The sequence below is a fragment of the Astyanax mexicanus genome, unplaced genomic scaffold, assembly GCF_023375975.1.
Source record: "Astyanax mexicanus isolate ESR-SI-001 unplaced genomic scaffold, AstMex3_surface scaffold_34, whole genome shotgun sequence".
NCBI classification, from domain to species: domain Eukaryota; kingdom Metazoa; phylum Chordata; class Actinopteri; order Characiformes; family Acestrorhamphidae; genus Astyanax; species Astyanax mexicanus.
This window is the reverse complement of record NW_026040044.1, coordinates 388715-415632: the sequence shown is the minus strand read 5'-3', so window position 1 is coordinate 415632 and position 26918 is coordinate 388715. Positions and strand designations below refer to the sequence as shown.

At 36.1% G+C, this 26918-nt stretch overlaps 1 protein-coding gene across 1 annotated transcript in view; it reads right to left on the bottom strand.

Moving 5' to 3' along the window:
* LOC103046246 (semaphorin-6D-like) overlaps window positions 1–26918 on the bottom strand; it is an 86243-nt gene that overhangs the window by 58729 nt on the left and 596 nt on the right. Inside the window, exons 2-11 of the mRNA XM_049473114.1 lie at window positions 15565–15740; window positions 13844–13958; window positions 10714–10771; window positions 10320–10376; window positions 8660–8761; window positions 6717–6807; window positions 5938–6063; window positions 4421–4509; window positions 2877–3094; window positions 1576–1707 (exon numbers count right to left, since the gene is read on the bottom strand). Coding sequence (XP_049329071.1) covers window positions 1576–1707; window positions 2877–3094; window positions 4421–4509; window positions 5938–6063; window positions 6717–6807; window positions 8660–8761; window positions 10320–10376; window positions 10714–10771; window positions 13844–13958; window positions 15565–15661 — 1085 coding nt within the window. The 5' untranslated portion in view covers window positions 15662–15740. The remainder of the gene's footprint in view (window positions 1–1575; window positions 1708–2876; window positions 3095–4420; window positions 4510–5937; window positions 6064–6716; window positions 6808–8659; window positions 8762–10319; window positions 10377–10713; window positions 10772–13843; window positions 13959–15564; window positions 15741–26918) is intronic.

Here is a 26918-nt window from a genome sequence, read left to right as displayed (position 1 = left end):
CACAGTACTGTAACTTTTGTAAAAGGACCTGCACTACACACCCAATACCTGCACTACTGTTACGCTGCACTGTCATACACACTTTAATTCCCCAAGAACTGGGAACTTTAAGAACTTTACCAGCCTTAAGCTAGATACAACATTGCACTACTGTTATACGGGTTCTATTTATATTGTCACTTGATCTTAATCACCATTAATATTGCACTATTATCTTCTGTCTCACAAATGTCTATTGTGTTTTTGTTGTATTGTACATATAGTGTCTCCCACTCATTTAGATTTAGATTATATATTTATTTCTTTTTATTTCTATTTATATATCTATTTCACCCCCACCACTACTGCACCTTGTTCTGTCTCATGTATGTCTGTGTCCCTGCTGCTGTATTGTACTCATAGTGTCTCCCCTTTTTCTTTATTTTTCTTTATTATCCATTATCTGTACTTGCTGTAAAATTGGGAAGGAGAGTAACGTAATTTCAATTCTCTGTATGTCCTGTACATATGCAGTATTGACAATAAAACTACTTGACTTGACTTGACTTGTCTTGTGTTGTGTAAACTAAGATTTGATTCATTACGGCAACTTTTAGACTCTTTGGCCCAATTTTCTGCGCTAGAAATGCGCACTCTCTCCGCTTTTAGACTCTTTGTCCTGTTTTTCTGCGCTAGAAGTGCACACTCTCTCCGCTTTTAGACTCTTTGGCCCAATTTTCTGCGCTAGAAATGCGCACTCTCTCCGCTTTTAGACTCTTTGGCCCGTTTTTCTGCACTAGAAATGCGCACTCTCTCCGCTTTTAGACTCTTTGGCCCGTTTTTCTGCGCTAGAAATGCGCACTCTCTCCGCTTTTAGACTCTTTGGCCCGTTTTTCTGCGCTAGAAATGCGCACTCTCTCCGCTTTTAGACTCTTTGGCCCGTTTTTCTGCGCTAGAAATGCGCACTCTCTCCACTTTTAGACTCTTTGGCCTGTTTTTCTGCGCTAGAAATGCGCACTCTCTCCGCTTTTAGACTCTTTGGCCTGTTTTTCTGCGCTAGAAATGCGCACTCTCTCCGCTTTTAGACTCTTTGGCCCGTTTTTCTGCGCTAGAAATGCGCACTCTCTCCACTTTTAGACTCTTTGGCCCGTTTTTCTGCGCTAGAAATGCGCACCCTCTCCGCTTTTAGACTCTTTGGCCCGTTTTTCTGCGCTAGAAATGCGCACTCTCTCCGCTTTTAGACTCTTTGGCTCGTTTCTGACACCTAGCGTTCAAACTTTGAATCTCACATTATAAAAAACCTGCTTAACAGCGGGCCAACTTTCATTCTATTTCTAAAATACCTCGCGCTCCAAAAAAAGGAAACGGGCCGCAAATGGTCCGCGGGACGTAGTTTGGACTCCCCTGTTTTAAAGGCTGTACATTTTTGAAGGTTCTGAACATTTTTAACATTCTAAAAGTTTGTAAGGTTTTGAATTTTATGAAGAATTGAAAGTTTCTAAAGGTTCTGAAAGTTATGAAAGCTAAAAGGCACAGTATTCTATGTATTAAATCCCTTTAATGATGGTCTCTGAGTGGTGGTAGTGTTTGTGTTACCGTGGTTTTGGGACCTGCTCCTCTGGAACTGAACTCCAGGCTGAATCTGTTCCTTTCTGTTCCTTAAATCTGCCCTGAAACACTCGCTCCATCTCATCCAGGTAGAACCCGCACACTGCAGAACCCGGAATACTGCACACAAACAGCCAGGTTACAACAGGGCTGGAACATATAGATATATATATATAGACCCTGCGTCCTCATATGGGGACGTTACTGCTTCTCTGCATCATGATACTCTTTATAATCATTTTTTGATCATCTAGTGGTCAAACGACAACATTACACTCAATTTAAATATTAAAATAAACTAAATAAACATATATATTTTTATTTTATATGTATTATTTTTATGAATAAATGAATGAGTACTCAGAACTTTTCTCTGTGGATCGATTGAGCAATTCCATTTGTCTTGTTTTATTTCACTAAGTGAGTAATTGCTGTTTGCTTTTGCTTGTTTTTCTGTAATCAAGGTTTTTTATTGAAAGTTTTGTAGATAACAGATGTAACTAAATAATGCATTACAAAAACTGACAATGTTTCCCTCAGTCTCTTTTAAATCTCTCCACCTTACCCACAACCATCCATCCCCAGCTGTTTGCTGTTGTTTTTCTATTTTACTCGGATAAAAAAAACACTCATTCAGTGAGAAACAGCAGCAGGAGCTCCTCAGATAAAGTGCTGTTCCCGTACCCTTAACCCTTTCTAACAAATCCTAAGATAAAGCTGGGTCTCAGGAGAATTTATATATAAATATACTCTCGCTCTTCCTTTCCTGATGAGTGCCTGTTTCATCATCATAACATTTCTGAAGGTTTTTGCACTGACTGCCCTTGAGGATACTTTAAAAAGTTCTTAAAATTTAATTTTGCACCTTTTTTAAGTCATTTTTAAATTCTTTATTTAGTTGAGTAGTTGTTGTTTCTCATAATCTGGATTCGAACATTACTCAAATATTCACTATTCACTGTATACCTGTAACTCTACCTCTTCACTACTTTACTTTAACTGATGCTCTCAAACACTTTATTAAGAGACAAGAAATTCAAGTAATTAACTCTTGATGAGTTCAGCACAGCTGTTAACTGAAAGCCGGAATTCCAGGAGACTCTACCTCATAAAACTGACTGAGAAAATCCAGCAGAGATGTTCAAAATATAAAATATATTCTGGTTTGTTTAAAAGGTTTTTTCTTTACTAAAAAAAATTGCATATGATTTTCTTCATAGTTTGTATGAGTTTAGTATTAATCTACAATACAGAACATTTTAAAATAATAAAAAAATAATTAAATTGACCTGTTTATCTGTGTAGTGAACACTCCCACCACTGCGGGGCGCTGGTTGATCTGTATGATGCCGCTGACTGATTGTAAAACGTCGAAGTAGAAGAAGGAATCTCCCGGAATGGAACAGTTCAGCCGAGCTTTTAGAAACGACGTCCAGTACCGCTCCAACACTCGAGCTGATCCACCACTGTCGTTCTTACACACTCGCGCTACACGAGAGTACACTACCTGCACACACACACATATATTATACATACATTAATAACTAGTGCTGCACTGCTAAAATAAAACAATCAACAAATCATTCCAATCCAATCAATTAAGGCCTTAATTAAAGCAATTAAAGCAATTTTACAACATAAAAACTATAAAAAGTACTTTTTTAAAAATATGATAGTATGTTTTTATACTAAAGTTTAAAGACTAACAATAAATCCACTTGCCATAACCCCTCTATCGTGATGCATATCGTATGTTTTTTACAAATACACACAAAAAAAGTGAAACCTTCTTAAATGTGGTTAATCAATCTGATATTTCTCATTTTAACATTATTAAAGCAATTATATAAAAATTAATAACTCATTTCTAATTTCTGTGAACTTGCTTTAAGTGATTAAATCTACAGAAATTGTCGAATTCCATTGGCAGAAAATGTTGTTTTATTAAAAAAAAAAATCTTAAAAAATTCTTATTTTTTTTAATTCTTAAAAAATATCTTGAATATATGGAATAAGAAACTTTCAGTAAATTAAATTTCAAAAAAAGGATAAAATGTGTAAGAATTAAGATGAATTTACTCATAGAATTGTGAAAACAGTGCAACCTGCAATGCCTGAACAACAACAACAGGTCTAATTTTAGCTATTTTTTAACTTTAATCTTAAACTGAGTGTAAATAGTTAATCTACTAAAAGTGTCTTATTTTATTGGCAGATAGTTTTACTTAATTTATGAAACAATACATAAAGAAAAATACAAAACAATGCTTAAAACAAGCAAAAATATCTGCAAACGGAATAAGACACTTTCTGTATATAAAATTGCTAAAAATGAAAAAAAAAAAAAAAGCTTAGAGTAAAGTTACATTATAAGAATATTCTTATAAAACTGTGATGAAAATGGCTGGAATTGGTCATTTTGATGAACTTGTACTTGTTCCTGTACAACCGAGGAAACTCTTGCTCTTCCTTTCCTGGGGTGATCCTGATTTGTGCCAGTTCCATCATAATAATGTTTCTGACGTTTTTTTTTTTTTTTTTTTTGCGATTGTACTTGAGGATACTTTCAAAGGTCTTAAAATTCTTCTTTTTCAAATTGCTTCACTGACCTTCATTTCTTCTTAAAGTATTTGTTTTTTAATATCTTTGTAAAATTGTGTCAAAAATCGGTAAATTTTAACATTTAAATCAGATTCAAAAGGATTTAACTGGCTAATATTTTAAGTTTTGCCCATGCAACCCAACCTGCAAAACAACAGATCTAATTTTTGCTAATTTTATCTTTTAATCTTTTAATCTAAAATTGTTTTTCTGTTTTATTCCCATGTTTTACCTTCCCGAGAGTTGTGTACTCCACAGCAATCTCACTGAAGAAGAAGTAAACGTAGCTGCTGTACTCAATCGCGTGCAGAAAACGAGGCTCTAAAGAAAGAAAAGATAAAAGAGCAGAAAAACTAAAATTATCAGGCTCTTACTGTAATCATTGACACTAGACCCGACCAATATGATAAAAAATATTATATCACACTATTTAAATAAATTTTAATGAAACACAACATGTAGCTTTACTTTTATATGCAGACAAAATGCTTTAGTAATGGCAGATTCTGATTTCCCATGCAGAGAACAGTGACTTTCACATGATTATATCTGCCCAATACTGGATACACAGTAAATTATGTAATATCATCACTGTGTAAATTTATTACTTTATTTTCTGTTCTAATGTAGTAGTTTTTAATTGTAGATGTGATGAAACATGCACTTTTCTATTTCTCGTAACTTCCTGCTGTCAGTTCCTAAATAAAAACAAATACATATAAAATAAGAATGCATTTCTCTGAACTGCAATAAATTCAATTCCAATTTAAATTTACATTACTTAGATAAATACTTTAGTTAAATTCTGAATTTTGCAAAAAATATATATTTATATACATATATATATATCAGTGGCGGATGCTGGGAAGCTCAATTTCGGCCTACATCTTAACATCTGTAGTTTTATTTATACAAAAATTCTACTCTCCCTGAGATGTTTTTAACACAATACTTACTACTGGCCCCTGTTCATTTATGTCCTGAGATAGTTTCATTAAGAGGAATGGCCATCAGTACATTTTATTAGTTACAGCACTTCCAGTCAGCCAGCTCACTTTATCAAACCAGAACAGCTGAAAATACCTGTTACTTTTCCCACCTTTTACACCAAATTAACCAGAAAAGCACCAGAAATAGAAGCTGGATTTGTCGCTAGTAGTTTTTAATAAAGAAAATGCCGCTATAAGGATTAGGAAAGTCTCCGAACTCAGAACAGAGTGAAAATGCTCCCATCACGAATTTTTCAACTGAAAAATCGCTGATTCGCTCATTTCACTGTCAATCAAAAAGGGACTCTCCGCCTCAGACAGATCATCCAATCATCACGCAGAAGCTGAGCGTCCGGGCCGGCCGAGGCCAGCCCACTGCTCCATAGACCCCCAGAGACGCTGAGCGTCCGATGGGCGGGACAAAGCCCAGCGTTTATCCAATGACTCGTCTGGTTTGGCCGCGCGCTTTGCTCCGCTATTGAAGTCTGTGCACTGTTTAAAGCAGCGCTGTGAAGCTGCGGGAATGAGTGAGAGGAAAGCCGCGGCGTTACCAGTGATAAGAAGCTGATTCTGAACTAAGTTCAGCGCGCTGTAGCGCATATTTAATCAGGGACATGTACACACAACAGTATATATTTAATCACTTATTTTTTTACATTTTAGGGGAAGCTGAACTTCCCTTGCAGTCTTAGAGCAATCGCCACTGATATTATATATATATATTGTGTGTGTGTATAAGTGTATATGTGTGTTAGATTACCTCTGAGCCATTTAGAGTCGTATTTAACGGAGCGTAACACTGGACTCCCCTCTCCTCCTAAACTCCTGTAAATCACAGCATCACTCGCCTGGAAATCAGACATCGTAGCCGAGTAGAAATGACCACCTGAAACACACACACATATAGAAAAATAATCAAAAAAAGCTTTAATTTCTAGGGGATATGAGTTAGAATATCTGATTTATTTATATTACGCAGTTTCTAGCCGTATCAAATTTAAAGTACATGTGTGTTTCCTAATGTTTCCTAATTTCTCACAAAAAAATAAAAAAACGTTTTATTATGTGACTTGAACCCTGGGCGGAGTTTTTATTTTTTAGAGGAGCTCATGTGTGCACACTGATAGTTATAATCCCATTATATTCATTATATTACTCTTCTATCCTGTGCAACACAGTTCACACATCACAGTTTGATTTGTAACTGTGCTATATTGCTATATTACACAATCACTTTATATACAATAATAAATAGCATTAAGAAAACATAGCACTATGTTATAGAGTGCTGCAGATACTCACTGCTGTATTTCTTAATTTGGATTTATACTGCTCTCCTCTGTTCTCCTGGTTAGAGATGAAGTGCTCAGCCAATCAGCTCTCCCTTCTGCCCGCCCCTAAACCCATACATCACCCAGTGCCCCTCCCAAATCATTTTAGGTGGTGGATCGATGTTATATAAAGTTCCACAGCACTGTGATCCTTCTGTATTGTCCTCTTTTTTATATACTAATATAAAATATGAATTTGCTTCATTACTTGCGAATATTCCCACGTTGGCCTGGTGCGACTCAAACGGACAGCGAGCCTGTCCCACAAGCTCCGCCCCCACCTGCTCCAGAGACGACAGCTGATACACACAAACCAATAAACACCCAAACAGATCAATAAATCAATCAATAGTCTTTAAATTGAGATAAATTAAACCTTATAACGGAAAAGAGACAGTAATTAATACATTAATCTGAATCTGATCATTTCACTAAAACAGATTTCTTATATTATATACGATTTTTCACTGATCTGCCCAAAACCTGGAGTTTGTAAAAGTGTCTATGGTCCGGATTGAGTTGATGAGTTTGTTTATTTGGAGCTTCAGTTTCTCCCTCTGTTTGGTTTATTTTCACACAGGTATAAAAACCTAAACTCACCAAAAAAATGTGCACCAATAAGCCACACTTTGAGCACATTGAAGTCTCCTCTGATTGGTCAGAGCTGTCTGATGTGAGAGCAAGATTAAAGTGAGTATAGTGAGAAAACAGAACACTGAAAATGTGCTGCTGCTGTTTTAAACACAGTGTTTTTAATGAGACGTGCAGCGCAGATGTGAGCAGTGAACACAGCACAGACTGTGCTCTCAGTGTGTAAACAGCGTGGAGCAGCAGAGACAGTGTTTATTCATAGCTGTGTTAAGTAATTATCGTCATCTGGCTAATATATATCAGATTAAACTGCATCTAAACAGCAGTTCAGCTCAAATTAAAACAGGAGTATATTTAATAACTGGGCCGAATTGAGACCGGATTACGTTCACACCACAAGAGAACCGCTCCAGAGTTCTATTAGGACCGGAACTAAGTGTGATTAGTGTTTTCACACCTGCTCAAACGAATCACACTAAAAGTACAAACCAAACAAGACTGTTTTAACTGCAACTAAATAGTGCTGGAGTTCAAAAACACACTAAAATTCTCAGACTGTCTGACGAAATATGTTCCGCTGCTTTAATGAAATAGAGCATCCCAAAATGAAGCACAAAAAGAGTGCAGCTTTCTGTTTTCATTTTGTTGTTCTTATTTTTATTTCTATGTTTATTTTGTTCTAAAATTATTTTTATTTATTAAATACTTTTATATTAAACCTTTACTTATTGTAAACTTATTGTTTTACATTTATCAGTTTTATTTAATTTCATTGTGAAGAACTTATTATTATTATTATTATTATTATTATTACTATTATTATTACTATTATTATTATTAACCTGGTGAAAAAACATACATATAAAGGTACAGTGACATTATGCTTGTTACAGTTGTAATACTCATTATTAAATGTATTATAAGTTTACTGTCAGTATATTTAAAATATGGGGTACATGCATAATTTAATTAAGACTTTTGTACTATTTTTATTTTATAATTAAATTTTAATAAGTACAATAAAACTTATTCCATTTTAGCATTTTTGAAATATACAAGAACACTTTAGTGCACTATAGCATAATAATGCTTAGTATATTTTAATCTACTTTTATTCACTGGGCAGTATTATTATTATTTTATAGAATATTACCTGTTCCAAAGTGTAACAGGAAACCTAGCTCTGATTTAAAGTGTAAATTGATGTTTTCCTCTTTTTTTGGTCACTAGAGGGCAGCAAGCATTCAAAAATGCATCAGATCCTTTGTGGCCAAAACTATTGGGACACATCTTCACTCACTGTTTCATCTGAAATCAAGAGATTTAAAGGGTCATTCCACCAAATGGGAGCCATTTTCTTGTTGTAACTATTTTTTTTATCTTTTCTTCAGCTCTAATGATCTAATAAAACATATATTTCACTATTCAAAGCAAGTAGTGATCAAACTCAGAAATGGCACAGATTCTGTGTAATGACCTGTAAACACTTTATTCCCCCATCTCTGTAACTCATTCCCTCATAATAATATAAAATAAAATAAAAAGTTGGGGTTCTTTTACCCTGTAGTTTCTGCAGGTGGGGTTGAAAGCGTTTGTCCCGCAGGTGAAGAGAGTCTCGTCGTTTCTCTGAACCAAAACTTTAATGTAGTTGTAACATTCATCCTGTAACACATCCAGAAACACACACTGTTCACTATACACCACTATATCACACAGAGACAGAGATACAGGCTGTGTAATAAAGCCTAGACTGAAGAATATATATATAAATTATATATGTATATACAGTGCCCTCCATAATTATTGGCACCCCTGGTTAAGATGTGTTATAGATTACTGAATAAATTCACTTGAGTTAAAGGTTGTATTTTACTCTTTTTTTTCCATCGTGGTCCTATATTATTTTGAACAAAACTCAATTTATGAGAAGCTAAAGAACACATCTTAACCAGGGGTGCCAATAATTATGGAGGGCACTGTAAATAATGTATAATTCATTCATATATAAGTATACCTCACATGTAAAGATTGGTGTCAGAAGTGGTTTGTTTAGTGTTGTGCTTAAACCCCACCACTATCTATCTATCTATCTATCTATCTATATGATAGTGTTTTTTTTTTATACTATAAGCATTTTAGGAATTCTTTCATTTGAAACTATGTAGGAATTCTTTAATGTGGTTTGAGGAATATTTGAGTTTTAGAAGTTGTGTTTTTTGAAGCATCGTAAGAGTTTCCTCCACAGTTTTAAACTGAAAAAAACTCCAAAAAAGGTCCTGAAACAACTTAAAATATTTATAATCAATTAAATTTACATTCTGCTCTTTCGCTCTGTTATGTATGTATTATGTATTGGCTGTTTGCACCGATATAGATGAGTTTATATATTTATCTATCGATTCTATTTATCTGAGTGTATATCATTCTGTGCTGTTGCTGTCTGTATCTGTCTGTCTTATCTGTCTGTCTGTCTGTCTTTGACTGCCTGTCTGTCTTTGACTGTCTATCTACGCCTGTCTGTCTTTGATTGTCTATCTATGTCTGTCTGTCTTTGACTGTCTTATCTGTCTGTCTCTCTTTGACTGTCCATGTCTGTCTGTCTTTGACTGTCTGTTTATATCTGCCTTTAACTGTCTGTCTGTCTTTGACTGTCTGTTTACGTATGCTTTTAACTGTCTGTCTGTCTTTGACTGTCTTATCTGTCTGTCTCTCTTTGACTGTCTATCTATGTCTGTCTGTTTTTGACTGTCCATGTCTGTCTGTCTTTGACTGTCTGTCTGTCTTTGACTGTCTATCTACGTCTGTCTTTGACTGACTGTCTATGTCTGTCTGTCTTTGACTGTCTGTCTGTCTTTGACTGTCTGTCTATGTCTGTCTGTCTTTGCCTGTCTGTCTACATCTGCCTTTAACTTTCTGTCTGTCTTTGACTGTCTGTCTTTGACTGTCTATCTACGTCTGTCTTTGACTATCTGTCTTTCTTTGACTGTCTGTCTACATCTGCCTTTAACTGTCTGTCTGTCTTTGACTGTCTGTCTTTGATTGTCTATCTACGTCTGTCTTTGACTGTCTGTCTTTCTTTGACTGTCTTATCTGTCTGTCTGTCTTTCACTGTTTATCGATGTCTGTCTGTCTATGTCTGCCAGTCTTTGTCTGTCTGTCTGTCTGTATATAATCAGCAGTATTGTGAGGGGGTGGTAAGGTGGAGGGTATTTGTACTCACGGTGTTTTTACCCCTGACGGTGCATTTCCCCACATCCTTAGATCTCCAGATCAGTCTCTGCACAGAGGAAACAGTATAGATCATTAATATTAATACTCCAGTAATTTAATACAGTATCTGTACTTCATTACTCCTCACCTCTGATTAATAGTATAATAATAGTAAGGGTCAGGGGTCAGATTAATGAGAAATCGATTTAGTGGAGTATTTTTATTGCACTTCTACAGTTTGAGCAGCTGTAGAATTTGATTAATCTCTTTACTACTGTTTTTATTTCTTAAACTAGACGACTGTTCAACAGATCTGCACTGCAGCGGCTAACAGACATCCTGCTAATCAGTCTATGAAACTCTTAGTGTGTGTTTTCAGGTGTGTGTGTGTGTGTGTGTTATACCTGCTGAGGGATGACCTGGTTTACTGAAGCCGAGAGGTTAACAGCAAATACATGATCCCTGAGAGAGAGAGAGAGAGAGAGAGACAGAGAGAGACAGAGAGAGAGACAGAGAGAGAGAGAGACAGAGAGAGAGACAGAGAGAGAGAGAGAGACAGAGAGAGAGACAGAGAGAGAGACAGAGAGAGAGAGAGAGACAGAGAGAGAGACAGAGAGAGACAGAGAGAGACAGAGAGACAGAGAGAGACAGAGAGAGAGACAGAGAGAGACAGAGAGAGACAGAGAGACAGAGAGAGACAGAGAGAGAGAGAGAGACAGAGAGAGAGAGAGAGAGACAGAGAGACAGAGAGAGAGAGAGAGAGAGAGAGAGAGAGAGAGAGAGACAGAGAGACAGAGAGAGAGAGAGAGAGAGAGAGACAGAGAGAGACAGAGAGAGAGAGAGAGACAGAGAGAGAGAGAGAGAGAGAGACAGAGAGACAGAGAGAGAGAGAGAGACAGAGAGAGAGAGAGAGAGAGACAGAGAGACAGAGAGAGAGAGAGAGAGACAGAGAGAGACAGAGAGAGAGACAGAGAGACAGAGAGAGAGAGACAGAGAGAGACAACGACAAAGAGACAGAGAGAGACAAAGACAGAGAGACAGAGAGAGAGACAGAGAGAGAGAGAGACAGAGAGACAGAGAGAGACAAAGACAGAGAGACAGAGAGAGAGAGAGAGACAGAGAGAGAGACAGAGAGAGAGAGAGAGAGACACAGAGAGAGAGACAGAGAGAGACAGAGAGAGAGAGACAGAGAGAGAGAGAGAGAGACACAGAGAGAGAGACAGAGAGAGACAGAGAGAGAGAGACAGAGAGAGAGAGAGAGACAGAGAGAGAGACAGAGAGAGAGACAGAGAGAGACAGAGAGACAGAGAGAGAGACAGAGAGAAATAAAGACAGTTTATATTACAATTCACTTGGTATTTTAACAAAACCAAGATGAAAACACTTACAAACACTTAAAACTTGTTAATTAATTTATATAAAGATATACAGCTCTGGAGAAAAATAAGATTTCACTTAAAAATGATGAGTTTCTTTGATTTTACCAAATTAAAATCCTCTGGAATATAATCAAGAGGAAGATGGATGATCACAAACCATCAAACCACCAAACTGAACTGCTTGAATTTTTACACCAGGAGTAAAGCAGCATAAAGTTATCTAAAAGCAGCGTGTAAGACTGGTGGAGGACAGTTTCCTCTGCTGAGAAGAGTTTGTTGAACACGTCCAGGTAGCTGCACCGTTACAATAGCAATCCACCAAAGACAGAGCTCACCTGATTCTACTCTTAAAGAGAATGATGAGAAGGAGACACTCTGATTGGTTTATTATTTAACGTTACGCCCAAAATAAACCTAATAAACACACTAGGGGTGTCACGATTCTCTAAATCCTCGATTCGATTTCATTTTCGATTTGAGGGTCACGATTCGATTCGATTCTCGATTTTCTTGTTTTTTTTTCTTGTTATTATTTTATGCCTCATAAAATTTAAATAATATATTTATTATTATTATTATTATTATAAATATTATAAATATTATTATTATTATTTATTAAGATATATATGGTAATGCCATCTAGTGACTTTTTTTGGTAGCAACAGTGTGCACTATTAAAACAAGCAGTTTATCAGAGCTGTGTGTGGATACATGAAGCTGCAGTTCTTCATCCAACCACTAGCAGCAGCAGCACAAGCCCCGCTCTCTTCACTCAGTCACTACTTCAGTACAGCCCAGCCACGGGCTACAGAGCTCAGCCAGTCCGTTTTTACTGTTTCTGTAAACAAATAAAGGTTTTAACCCCACTAACCGGATAATACAGCTTACTACAGTTCATCTTTCAGCCCAAGCAGCTAACAGCAGCAGGTTAGAACAGCCGACACGGAGGCACTGCTCGGATTACATTATAAACAGGTCAGTTAGCGCGCTGCTAACCTCAGGATGTTTATAACTACGGAGTTTAGTGGACACACCACGGCCGCCAGGTAAGTCTTTTAAAGGCTACTGAAGACTATTAAAGGCTATTAGAGTGTAACCCCTGGCTCCCAGGGGTTACAAGAGGTTATTGAAAGCATTATTGGGGGGCAGAAATCAGTACAGGCTGGTTAGATAAGTGATGTGGGTATTGTCTTATAAATATTTACACATAACTTATATCTCTCCTGAAAAGCTTTTATTTTAGTCAGAAACACGCTTGTGTTTACTTTATCTGAGAGAAAGATGTTTTTTTAATTCAATGGAAAGCAACAGGTGTAGTCAATTATAAGTTTTAGATTTTTAATCCACCTCACTGTGATCTATAGTCAGTGTTCTCAAGTCACACTGACACACGCATTTCAGCGAGTTCACACGCTCTCACCTGCGCGCACCCACCCCTCCGTTAGATACAGATACAAAACCTGCGCGCCCATCCCCCGCCTCCCTCCCCCGTTGGACAGATAAAAACAGTGATCACACTCCCGCCGACTGCGCTCATGCAGTGGCTATCTCTATTTAAATGAATAGGATGCGCTGTGTTGGTGCCGCGCCATTTGCGTAGCGCGCTGCGCTATTTGCGTAGCGCGCGCGGGAGGGATCGTCGATCCTCTTTTTGACTTCGATACTCGAGATCGTGACCTCATTTCGATTCGATTTCGATAAAATATCGAGATCGTGACACCCCTAAAACACACCCATAATTAATTAAGAGAATTAGTACATGACTTTTATGTTAAGTTTCGAGCCGCACAAGGTCTACTTTTCCCGTCATCACGATAGCAAAGACAATCTGACACGCACTTAATCAAGCTGCACGGTGCACGACTAATAGATTGCCTAGTCACTGAACCAAAGAATCAGAATCTTGTGACAAAGTTGGCAAAATATAGTCAAATATGCCCAAAGAAGATTATAGATGGAAAAACTTCACTTCCTTCATCCATAAACTAAAAGTTAAACAGGTTTTTATTTTTATTTTATTTGAATTCTGTTATATAAAGTGTTTTTATTGCAGAAAATCCACATTGTAAATTCCACAGATGAAAACATAGCTAAAATTATTATTATTATGAGATTTGTTACTATAGTAACTGATGCAGCGATGTGATTGGCTGACCTGGCTGCGATGTAGAGCATGCGGTTGATTCGGATCATGCGCTGGTAGTCCAGTCCCAAACGCTGCGTATCGTTATCCGACACCAAACCCTGAAAACTGGGAAACAACCGCGAATCTGCAGATCAGGAGAAGAGTTATTATACATTATTACATTACATGAAACACATATTTACACCTTTTACACTGTACTGCTTTTAAAATACATCAATATCTTTAAAAAACATTTTTATATAGCGTATTTTTCACACCTAAAATACTGTAATTTTCCCAAAAATCATCAGAGCTCCTTATAATCCGGTGCTCCTTATGTATGAATTCTATCAGTCAGGTATTAAGGAGCAGTAAAGACACTCCACTGAAGTACAGAGTTATACAGGAGTTTCAGTTTAGTTCTCCAGCACTAAGACTGGAGCAGTATTAGCATTAGCTGCTAACCATGCTAAGCGCTAGCTCTTTAGCCATTCCGAGGTGAGTATACCAGACTGCAGTCTGGTTGTTTACCCTGTTAAAATAAGCTATGCGTGACAAACCACTAGCTAATATCACTCTGACTTACAGGAACACTCAGGGTTCCCCAATGTAGCTCTGTCCGGCAGCATTAGCTGCTAACTGATAGCGGTTAGCTGCTAAAGCTAATGCTCCAGCCTTAGTGCTGGGGAAATTTGAGAATCTAAGCTTCCTGTAAATAAACGGAAGTGCTTTTCTAACCCAAATAAACAGTTTTTAGGAGAGAAATCTGTGTAGATTAACATCCAGTGCTTGTTTAACTTTAAAAGAAAATGTTTTTTTAAGAATTACAGTTTTGTTGTCTTAGTTTAGCTTAGCCTTGCTTTAGTTAGTTACCTCCCTCACCACCACCACCCTATGGTGAGATCTGCTGAATTAGAAGGGAAACATGGCGACACCCCTGTTCCTTACTAGTGTCACATATAATGGGCCTTATAATCCGGTGCGCTTTATAGTGAGAAATATACAGTATCTTTGTAATGCACACTGTTTAATGAATAGTTAAATATTTACATATTTACTCAACGTCAAAAAAACAGTTGCATGAAACTTGGTGGGTAGTCGTGCCAGACTGTTACGTAGTGACTCATAATGACAGTGGATCATCTTCAGTGATGAGTCCTGCTTTTGTCTTGGTGAAGACGACCAACGAATTCATGTGAGGAGGCAACAAAGTCAAATCTAACGCTATTTAATGTGACACTAGTAAGAAACAGGGGCGTTGCCATGTTTTCCTTCTAATTCAGCAGGTCTCAGATCTCACCCCTGGGTAATTAAAACTAAGCTAAACTAACTAAGCTAAGCCAAGTAAACAAAACTGTAATTTCTTAAAAAAACATTTTATTTTAAAGTCAATTGAGTGCTGGATATTAATCTACACAGATTTCTCTCCTGAAAACTGTTTATTTGGGTGAGAAAAGAGCTTCTGTTTATTTACAGTAAGCTTAGATTTCCAGATTTCCACTAGCGCTAGCCTCGGTTAGCGGCTAATGCTGCCGACAGAGCTACAGTGAGGAATCCTGAGTGTTCCGGTAAGCCAGGGTGATATAAGCTAGTGGCTGTGGTTAGCGGCTAATGCTAATACTGCTCCAGCAGGAACATTAAGAACCTCTACAACTCTCTACACGCATTATTAACTACACTACTCCTGCATGTGTGGATCAATAAAAACAGAGTATCTAAACAGAATCACAAGGTATGCGATTTCTACGAACCTTCAGGTCCGGCTGTGCTGATTGGCTGCAGGTCTTTGGGAAAGGGCGTGGCTACAGCAGTGATGGACAGCAGGCCGGCTGTAATCAGCAGCTCCATAACTGAAGAGGCGAGAGGTCATTCCTGATTCATCATTAAACTGGAGGAGGGTCAGCGAGGCATACTGAAGAACCTACGCCTGTGAGAAACACATTTAAAATATATTTACACACAGAAAAATGAACAAATATATTACTTTAACTGTCAATAAAAATTTACATCACTGAAACTAGGGTGGGTGATATATTGCCCCAGAAATTATTGCGATAATCAATAGTATTGTAATTTTAAGACCATTTAATGTCACTGATATAATTATAATAGAATATCATAAAAAATAAAGGTACCACCTTAAAATAAGACTACCTTTATAAAGGGTTCATAAATGGTTTACATTTAGTTTATTAATGGTTACTAATTAGGTTGTAAATGCCTTAAAAATAATCAATAATCAGTTATAACACATACGTATAAAGGGCAACAGTATAGACGGCTGTGGGTTCACTATTTGGCAAACAAAAGATCATTGTTGCCCTTTCTACATACGTGTTATAACTGACTATAAAGCATTTACAACCTAATTAGTAACCATTAATAAACTTATTGTAAACCATTTATAAACCCTTTATGAAGGTAGTCTTATTTTAAAGTGGTACCAAAATAAATTATACCCTTTTAAAGAAAACTAATTTTATTCATAGTTTAGAAAATAAATATTTTCTAAAATTTCTAAAATTCTCTTCATTGTCATATATGTGAACAAACACATAAATAAACACAATAAGCGATATCACGATATAAAATATTATTAAGGTCATGTCCATTTATTGTGCGATAAATCGATAATGTAATTATTGTTACAGGCCTAAATGGAACCAATTCTGAAATTGGCCTGCAAATGCAAACAGTGCTGCCTGATAGTTTGTAAACCATTTAAAATGTTCTTAAAGTCCTAAAGGTAGATTTGCTCATTTATTTATTCAGTAAAAAAAATATTACACTAATACTAGTGCATCTCAAAAAAAATTAATATCATTATATCAAGTCATATATTATATAGATGTATTAAACACACTCACAGAGTGATCTATTTTAAACTCTTATTTATTTTATTGTTGATGATTATGAAACTTACAGCCAATAAAAAAAACAAAAATCCGTGTATCAGAAAATGTAAATATTATATAAGACCAATTATATACTTTTAGCAGCGTGGGCAGCGTGCCAAGTCCTGCTGGAAAATAAAAACAAAGCACCAGATGAGATTTAAAAAATGTGTATTGTGGGTGTAGCGCTATATTTGAAGAAATGAAAACACTGCAACCTAAACACAACCATGTGTTTACTGTTTTAATATTTTTGTAAAGTTTAGATTTGAAAAAGAGAAAACAATTAAAAATCCATTTCTTTTTTTAAATGTACCGAAAGGAAGCTTGACATCTAATTATTTGCTTTTTTTAAGCAGAATCTGACTGATATGCAGCAAAAATTTAATGAAAATCACTGAACTGTGCATTAAATATATCTGTAAAATCATTGTGATGAATTTTGTGTATGGTGAATAGGTAATGTTTTGATAATATTTTATCGTATCTTCCAGCTCTACAACTATTATCATCACTAAGCAGCTTCATAGAAATCCACATCCAAGGAAACAGTGAAGGAAAAAACCTGTTTATTCTGTCGTCTGTCCTTTAATATATTTCTGATTACACCGTTTCTTTACTCTGTGCTGCAGAAAATACAATAAAACAATGTAGGAATGTATTTTGAATTTATATGTCCTGTAATTTGGCTCTTGTGCACAGAGTTGCCAGGTTCTGCTAAATTGAGCTTGAGGACAAAACAGAGTTCAGGAACAAAAATGACCAGGGTTGCCAGGTCCAACAAAAATATCCAGCCCAAATTGGGTCTAAAATTCGCCCTTCAGAAGCTTAAACTAATCCAACATATATATGCGACACACAAGTAAATCAATAAATACTGTATTTTTCGGACTATAAAGCGCACCGGATTATTATTAATACCAGATTAAGTTAAGTAAAGCTAAATTAAGTAAACAAAACTAATAAAACAATACTTTCTTTTATATTTAAACGAGCGCTGGATGTTAATGACGGTTGTGAACTTAACAACAAAATAAGGACCTTAATGGGCTCCGATAGGTCCAGTAGACTAAAGTGATGTCAGTATGATCGAGAGATTCCTAGTTCGAATCCCAGTCATGCAGCTTGCCATCATCTGCCGGAGTCCCGAGAGCACAGTTGGTCTTGCTCTCTCTGGGTGGGTACAGTACAGTAGATGGCCCCCTCTCTTTCCCCTCATCACTCCTAGGGTGATGTGGATCAAACACAAGGCTGCATCTGTGAGCTGATGTATCAGAACCGAGTCCGAGTGTTAGCGCTGTGATGCTACTCGGCAAAAAGTTTAAAAAGAGGCGGAGTCTGACTTCACATGTATCGGAGGAGGCGTGTGCTGGTCTTCACCCTCCTGGTGTGTTGGAGCATCACTAGTGATAGGGGGGAGTATTAATGAGTGGGTTGGGTGACTGGGGAGAAAATGAGATAAAAAATAAATAAATAAATCGGCAAATAATCACACTAAAACCTCTTTTAAATGTGGCTCCAAAATGCGATTTTATGTGGTTTCTGGCTGCTCAGACTATCAAAAATGAATATGGATACAATCTAGATAAAAGTAAAATCAGATTTGGGCTGGATTATATTAGATTATAGAATCAGATTCAGGGCTGAAAGAGTGAAGAGTGTTTGGACGGAGTGAAAAAGTGCAGATCAGATCGGAACGACTGGAATGACAACAGTTTCCTCTAGACACAACTCCCCCGACTCCACAACTAATACACACACACACACACACACACACAAATAAACACACACTATACACACACACATATCTACAATGACATTTGACACTGCTATGAAGTGTCTGTTTACTTTTCCACTTTCCCACAGTACTGCAGTACAAAACACGCCTCACTGTGTGTGTGTGTGTGTTACTGTGTGTGTGTGTATAATAGTGTGTGTGTATAAAGTTAAATAGAGTTATATATAGAGGCGGTGCTGCAGCTGGACAGAGCTGTGGTCAGATCTGAGCATCTGTTCAGTTTTAATGAGAAAAGCCTTTAATCTCTCCTATATAATTTATTTAATTAACCTTATTCACATAATTAAAGCCTAAAACTGAGGCTAGACGATAATTTAATTTTGATATTTATCGTAATATACAGCTTTATAAAAAAATATAAAGAGTTCACTTCAGTTTCTGAATCAGTTTCTCTGATTTTGTTATTTATAGGTTTATGTTTGAGTAAAATGAACATTGTTGTTTTATTCTATAAACTACAGACAACATTTCTCCCAAATTCTTATATGTTTGCACTTAAAATCCTTTAATTTTCCCAAAATCATCATCAGAGCTTCTTATAATCCGGTGCTCCTTATGTATGAATTCTATCAGTCAGGTATTAAGAAGCAGTAAAGACACTCCACTGAAGTACAGAGTTATACAGGAGATTCAGTTCAGTTCTCCAGCACCAAGACTGGAGCAGTATTAGCATTAGCCGCTAACCACAGTGCTAAGCGCTAGCTCTTTCACTGTTCAGAGGTGAGTATATCAGACTGCAGTCTGTGTGTTTATCGTGTTAAAATAAGCTACGTGAAATGAACCGCTAGCTAATATTGGCCTCTGGTTTACCAGAACACTCAGGGTTCCTCAGCGTAGTCGCTAATGCTAATGCTGCTGCACCAAGCCTTAGTGGAAATCTGGAAATCGAAGCTTACTGTAAATAAACGAAAGCGATTCACTCACCCAAAAAAACAGTTTTCAGGAGAGAAATCTGTGTAGATCAACATCCAGCACTCGATTCACTTTTTTAAGAATTACTGAGAGATCTGCTGAATTAGAAGGAAAACTTGGTAACACCCCTGTTCCTTACTATTGTTTCCTAAAATGCGACTTATAATCCAAAAAATACGATACATTAAAGCAATTGTACAGTAAGCAAGGACAAAATAGCAAATTTTACTCATGTTTTGACCTTCAAATTAAAAAGTTGGAATTAAAAGAGAAACTTTGATTTTTGTGAAAAAGCCCTTTTAGGTACTATCCTATTTTAGGGACAGTATGAACCTACTGGTACCTACTGATCAGTTTAAAACACTGGCATCTGAAGGAGCTTCTTACTGGATTAAAACTCCACAGGTCGCTTCAGAGTTTAGAGCTGGGTCTAGTCTAGTGATTCAGAACGATTTGTAGTCCAGGATCAGGACTAATCCTAATTCTAATCCTAGTCCTAATCCTAGAGTACGTTCAATTATTTTTAGTTGTCAAAAACACCCAACCTGAGGGAGAAAAGGGTGAAGGAAACACTAAAAAAAGTCATTTACACCCAGTAGAGTCTGGTCATATCCTTCCTCTAAACAGGAATAAAACTGAACTGTTAAAAGAAATAAATAACCTTTAGAATCTCTTTCTCTGTAATCTCAGATTAATCTCTCTCTCTCTCTCTCTCTCTCTCTCTCTCTCTCTCTCTTTCTCTCGTTCAGGTAATTAGCCTCTTGCTGATCTCCTCCAGGATCAGCTTATGGCTGTAAATCACTGTTTTACACTAATAAGCATTTTTGGAGTAAACACTGCTTTCCTCTAATTTACTGACCTCACTGTATTTCTATCTAATTGATTGAAATCTTATTTTATTCCTGTTTCTATTGGTGGTTCTTTTGGGGAAAATGTTGGGTTGAAGCCTTTAATGGATGTGGACTTTTTGTCATTTGAATTAGACTTGTGTTCCCTTGTAAAAACAAAGTATACTTAAGAGCTTTAAAGATATACAGCTCTGGAAAAAAATAAGAGATCACTTTAAAATGATGAGTTTCTTTGATTTTACCAAATTGAAAACCTCTGGAATATAATCAAGAGGAAGATGGATGATCACAAACCATCAAACCACCAAACTGAACTGCTTGAATTTTTACACCAGGAGTAAAGCAGCATAAAGTTATCCAAAAGCAGTGTGTAAGACTGGTGGAGGAGAACATGATGCCAAGATGCATGAAAAAAAAAAAACTGTGATTAAAAACCAACCAGGATTATTCCACCAAATATTGATTATTTCTGAACTCTATGACTCTATGAAACTTTATGAAAATGAACTTGTTTTCTTTGCATTATTTGAGGTCTGAAAGCTCTGCATCTTTCTGACGCAGTTTCAGTAAAGTTCTCTAGCAGTATTAGCATTAGCCGCTAACCGAGCTAAGCACTAGCTCTTTCGCCGTTCAGAGGTGAGCATTATCGGACTGTAGTCTGCTTCTAACCCTGGCTAGCACTCCTGGAAATTAGCCCCTAGCTAATTGATTGATTGATTGGCGTTGAATTCAGATTGATGGGGGGTGGTGTCCTATCAGCCCCTCTCGAGAGTCAGGGAGCTGGAGGATGGGGTGGGTAAGGTTGATTTGGTTGGTTTGACAGAGTTCATTTTAGGGGTTACAGTGCTGGTTTTAGGTGATTTACAGTGCTGGTTTAGTTTTAGTGAGGGGTTGGCAGCGTTGATTTGGTTGGTCTGACAAGGTTAATTTTAGGGGTTACAGTGCTGGTTTTAGGGGATTTATGTTGTTGGTTTTAGCGAGGGGTTGGCATGTGTTGGTTTGGTAGGTCTGACAGGGTTATTTTTGGGGGTTACAGTGCTGGTTTTAAGGTAAATACAGTGTTGGTTTTAGCGAGGGGTTGGCAGGTGTTGATTTGCTTGGTCTGACAGGGTTAATTGCAGGGGTTACAGTGCTGGTTTTAGTGGATTTACGGTGTTGGTCTTAGGGAGGGGTTGAAAGTGATGGTTTGAGAGGTCTGACATGGTTAATTTCAGGGGTTACAGTGGTGGTTTTAGGGGATTTACGGTGCTGGTTTTAGCAAGGGGTTGGCAGGTGTTGATTTGGTTGGTCTGACAGGGTTAATTTGAGGGGTACAGTGCTGGGTTTAATGGTTATAGTGCTGGTTTTAGGGGATTTACTGTGTTGGTTTTAGGGGATTTACGGTGTTGGTTTTAGCGAGGGGTTGGCAGGTGTTGGTTTGGTTGGTCTGACAGGGTTAATTTCAGGGGTTACAGTGCTTGTTTTAGGGGTTACAGTGCTGGTTTTAGGGGATTTACTGTGTTGGTTTTAGAGAGGGGTTGGCAGGTGTTGATTTGCTTGGTTTGAGATGGTTTTGAGGGCGGACGTGTTTTTGGTTTGGTATTTTGATGTGTGGCAGCATGCCGTGTGGAGAACATAGCGTGAGATTAGGATCAGACTCTTATCAGGGGGCGTGAGATTAGAGTAAATACAGGGTGAGGAATGAGGGAAGACAGACAGATAGAAAGAAGCTCAGAGAACCACACTGCTCAGTTCTAAACTAAAATAAAAGATTTGTAGTTGATTGTTTTAGTTTGACCAGTTGGATTGTTTAATGTGAATTAACTACGTTAAAACTTTGATTTGTGCACTTAAAAGTCCACAAGATCACAAATTAGTTTTGGAACATTAAACCTAACCTGAACTCATTTATACTTCAATCAGAGCACATGCAGTGCAGTATAAAGGCTCATTTAAAAATATATATATATATTTGCATGATTTCATTGAACACAACATGTTAAAATTCACAGTGAGGGAAAAGTATGTGAATCTTTGTATTTAATAACTGGTTGATCCTCCTTTAGCAGCAAAAACCTCAACCAAGGGTTTCCTGTAGCTGCATATCAGACCTGCAGAACGGTCAGGAGGAATTCTGGATCATTCCTCTTCACTAAACGGTTTCTCTTTGATCATTCTGCATGTGCTGTGCTCTTACAGTCACCTTTACAGGACTTTACCACACCTAGGGAGAGTAGCAGCAACAGTGCTGAACTTTCTCCATTAGTAGAGCGTCTGTCTTACCGTGGACACATGAACATCAAAGCTTTTCGAGGTACTTTTGTAACTCTTTCCAGCTTCATGCAAATCAACAGTTCTTGTACGTAGATCTTCTGAGAGCTTGATCTTTTGTGTGAGACATGATTCACATCAAGCATTCAAGCTTCTTAAGAAGAGAAAACTCAAAACTGGGGAGAGTTTTTATAGGGCAGGACAGATTTAACCAACACAACCAATCACATCTCATCACATCCTGCCTCCAATTAGCTCTTAGAAAAGTCATTAGCCGAGGGGTTCACATACTTTTACCTCCTTCACTGTGAATGTTAACATGTTGTGTTTAATAAAATCATACAAATATATAATTATTTGTGTGGTTTTAGTTTGATCAGACTGTGTTTGTCTATTGTTGTGATGTAGATGAAGATCAGAACACATTTAATCACCAATTTATGCAGAAATACAAGTATAATCACAAAGAGTTCACATACTTTTTCCTGCAACTGTTTATTTTATCGGTAGGTACACAGCCTTATTTACGGAAAATCATAGTTTTTGTTTATATCGTACATCCTTATGTAAAATTATGAGGTCAGCGACAAACCGACAAACAGATTTTTTAAGCTACTTTAAATCACACACACACACACACACACACACACAAACACACATACTAAAACACACACACACACACACACACACACACTGGGGGAAGAGGCAGTAATTGTGCAGCAGAAGGTGAGTTTTAGAGGCTGAGCTCATGCTGATAAATCCACAGATCATCTCCTGCAATGGAGCTTATCTTACACACACACACACTGCACTAATACACACACACACACACACACACACACATAGCAGAGCTACAATACTCAAATACCTTCAGTACCACCTTCTCTAGAAAACCCAAAAATCGTCAGTGCGCCTTATATATGAATATTACCAGTCAAGATATACAGCAGTTTCAGTAAAGTTTCTCCAGCACCAAGGCTGGAGCAGTATTAGCATTAGCTGCTAACCGTAGCACTAGCTCTTTCGCCATTCAGAGGACTCTAGTCTTTGAGTTTACTGTGTTAAAACAAGCTACGTGAGATGAACCACTAGCTGATATTACTCTGGCTTACCGTGTAGCACTATTGGGCAGCATTAACTAGCGCTAAGCACTGCTAACCGCTACTAACTACGAATGGCCCTGCTGCTAACCAAGCTAAAATACTGGAAATCTAAGCTTACTGTAAATAAATGGAAGCGCTTTACTCACCCAAATAAATAAGAGTTTTCAGGAGAGAAATCTGTGTAGATTAACATCCAGCACTCGATTAACTTTAAAATATATATATATATTTTTTAGGAATTACAATTTTGTTCACTTAGGCCCCTCCCCCTGCAGAATTACGAAAAAAAATAAATATACTTAATTGTACTTAAAACATTGAGAAATGTCTAAGTATGCAATAAATATACATATGCAATATATATAGAGATTTATGTACTTACTTAAAATATATATTAAAAGTACATTATAATATTATGCTTTTATCAAATGTTTGAAAGTAAACTTTGATCATACTTTTTAAAAAGTACAATATAGTGCATTTAAAAATAATAGTATACTATGAAGTACACTTTTAGTTTAATGTAATTCAGTACACTTCTTACTTTTGTACATTTTTAGCAAAGTGTGTTAAAAGTACTTAAAGCACTTAAAGTATAATGTATCATAAAACTTTTTAGAAATTCAATTAAATTACTACATTCATAAACTTTTAACGCGCAAAAAATTGTAGTACAGTATATTAAAATATATATTTATACCCAATGAAGTATACTAGAAGTGTGCTACTTAGTAAAGACAGGAACAAGAAGCATAATTGTACTTTTACTAATGTAAATATAGATCACATATATTTCACATTAATTCTTGGTACATTTCTAATATACCTGGTGTATAATAATAAATAGTGATACAGTTGTAATACTCATTATTAAATTTATTATAATTTTACTGTAAGCATGTTTAAAATATATATGGGGTTACATACATGAAGTAGTTTAAATGTTTAAATGTTACTTAAGTATATTTTAAAAAGTTTAATTTTAGTACAGTTAAGTACACTTTAAGCACAGTTTAAGTAAGACTTTTGTACTATTTTTATACTGTAATTAAAGTATAATAAGCACAAAAAAGGTGTTGTATTTTATCACTCTTTAAATATACTGATTAATAATAATGTGGCTACAAGAACACTTTAGTACTTTAGTGCACTATAGTATAATAATGCTCATAGTATATTTTAATCTACTTTTTTCACTAGGGATAATCTGGTTTAAAATATTAAATAAATGTATAAATGTCAGTATTTATCTCTTGAACAGTTCAGTCCGGTGCACTGTAGTGAACAGTGTGTAATATATTTATCCAGCTAATTAAAGTGGTGTTTTGGTGGGATAACTGTATAACAGATGGTCAGACAGTAAAATGCCCTAAATCCGTCCGCCAGCAGAAACCGGATTAAACCCAAAACCCCACGTCCTGCAGTGAAGTTCAGTCTGAATAACAGATCAGATCACTCACATTTACACTGCGCTTAATCTCGCACTGACCTTCCTCTCACAATATATACAATCTGCTCTTAATACCAGTATAAATATTTATATTCTGCCCCCCACATATATCCATTATTACAGATATAACACAAAAAAAATACATCTAATCTACAAAATCCTTTACACATTCACATTACTATAGTTAAACCTGTTTATTATTAAGATTATCTCACTTCTGTATAATTAGAAAGATCAGAAATATAAACTTATATACAGATTATACATCATACTATAGTCTATTGTATTGACTATAAATCATAATATAGACTATAATACCGATTATACATCACACTATAGACCACCATACAGATTATACATTCCACTAGACTATCGTATTGATTCTATATATCAATATAGAGCCCATATAGATTATGCATTCAACTATAGACTATCATACAGCTTAAACATCACACTATAGACTAAAATACTGCTTATACATCACACTATAGACTATAATAAAGATTATACATCACACTATAGACTATCATCTTGATTATACATCATAATATAGACTATCATATTGATTATATATCACACTATAGACCACATTTACAGATTATACATCACACTATAGACCCCCAAACTGATTATACACGAAACTAAAGACCACCATACTGATTATCCATAACACTATAGAGTACAATACAAAATGTTAAAACATCACACTATAGACCAATATACAGAATATACAATACACTATAGACTATAATAAAGATTATACATCATATTATAGACTATCATTTTGGTTATACATTACACTATAGACTATCATATTGATTATATATCACACTATAGACCACATTTACAGATTATACATCACACTATAGACCCCCAAACTGATTATACATGAAACTAAAGACCACCATACTGATTATCCATAACACTATAGAGTACAATACAAAATGTTAAAACATCACACTATAGACCAATATACAGATTATACAATACACTATAGACTATAATAAAGATTATACATCATATTATACACTATCATTTTGGTTATACATTACACTATAGACTATCATCTTGATTATATATCACACTATAGACCACATTTACAGATTATACATCACACTATAGACCCCCAAACTGATTATACATGAAACTAAAGACCACCATACTTATTATACATCACACTATAGAGTACAATACAAAATGTTAAAACATCACACTATAGACCAATATGCAGATTATACAATACACTATACATTATGATCTTGATTATACATCATACTGTAGAATCATACATCATACTTGTTATACATTACACTATTCTAATAATATATTTTATTATAGACCCCATACATATTTTACATCACACTAAAGAAAATCATACAGATTACACATTACACTATACATTATTATAAATCACACTATAGACACCCATGCTTATATATTACAGTGTTCAGATTATATATCATATTATAGACCCCTATACTGTGTATGCATCACATTATAGACCCCTATATTAATTATGCACCCAATACTGGTTATGCATTAAATTATACACCCCATTCTGATTGTACATCACAATAAAAAAAACTCAGTACAGATCATACATCACACTATAGACTATCATTATGAATATACATCAAACTATAGACCCTCAAACTGATTATACATGAAACTAAAGACCACCATACTGAATATCCATCACACTACAGTCCTCATACTGATTTTACATCACACTAAAGACCACCATACATATTATACATTACACTATACATTATCAAAATGATTATACATCACACTATAGACTGCCTTGATTATATATCCCACTACAGACCATCATACTCATTATACATCAC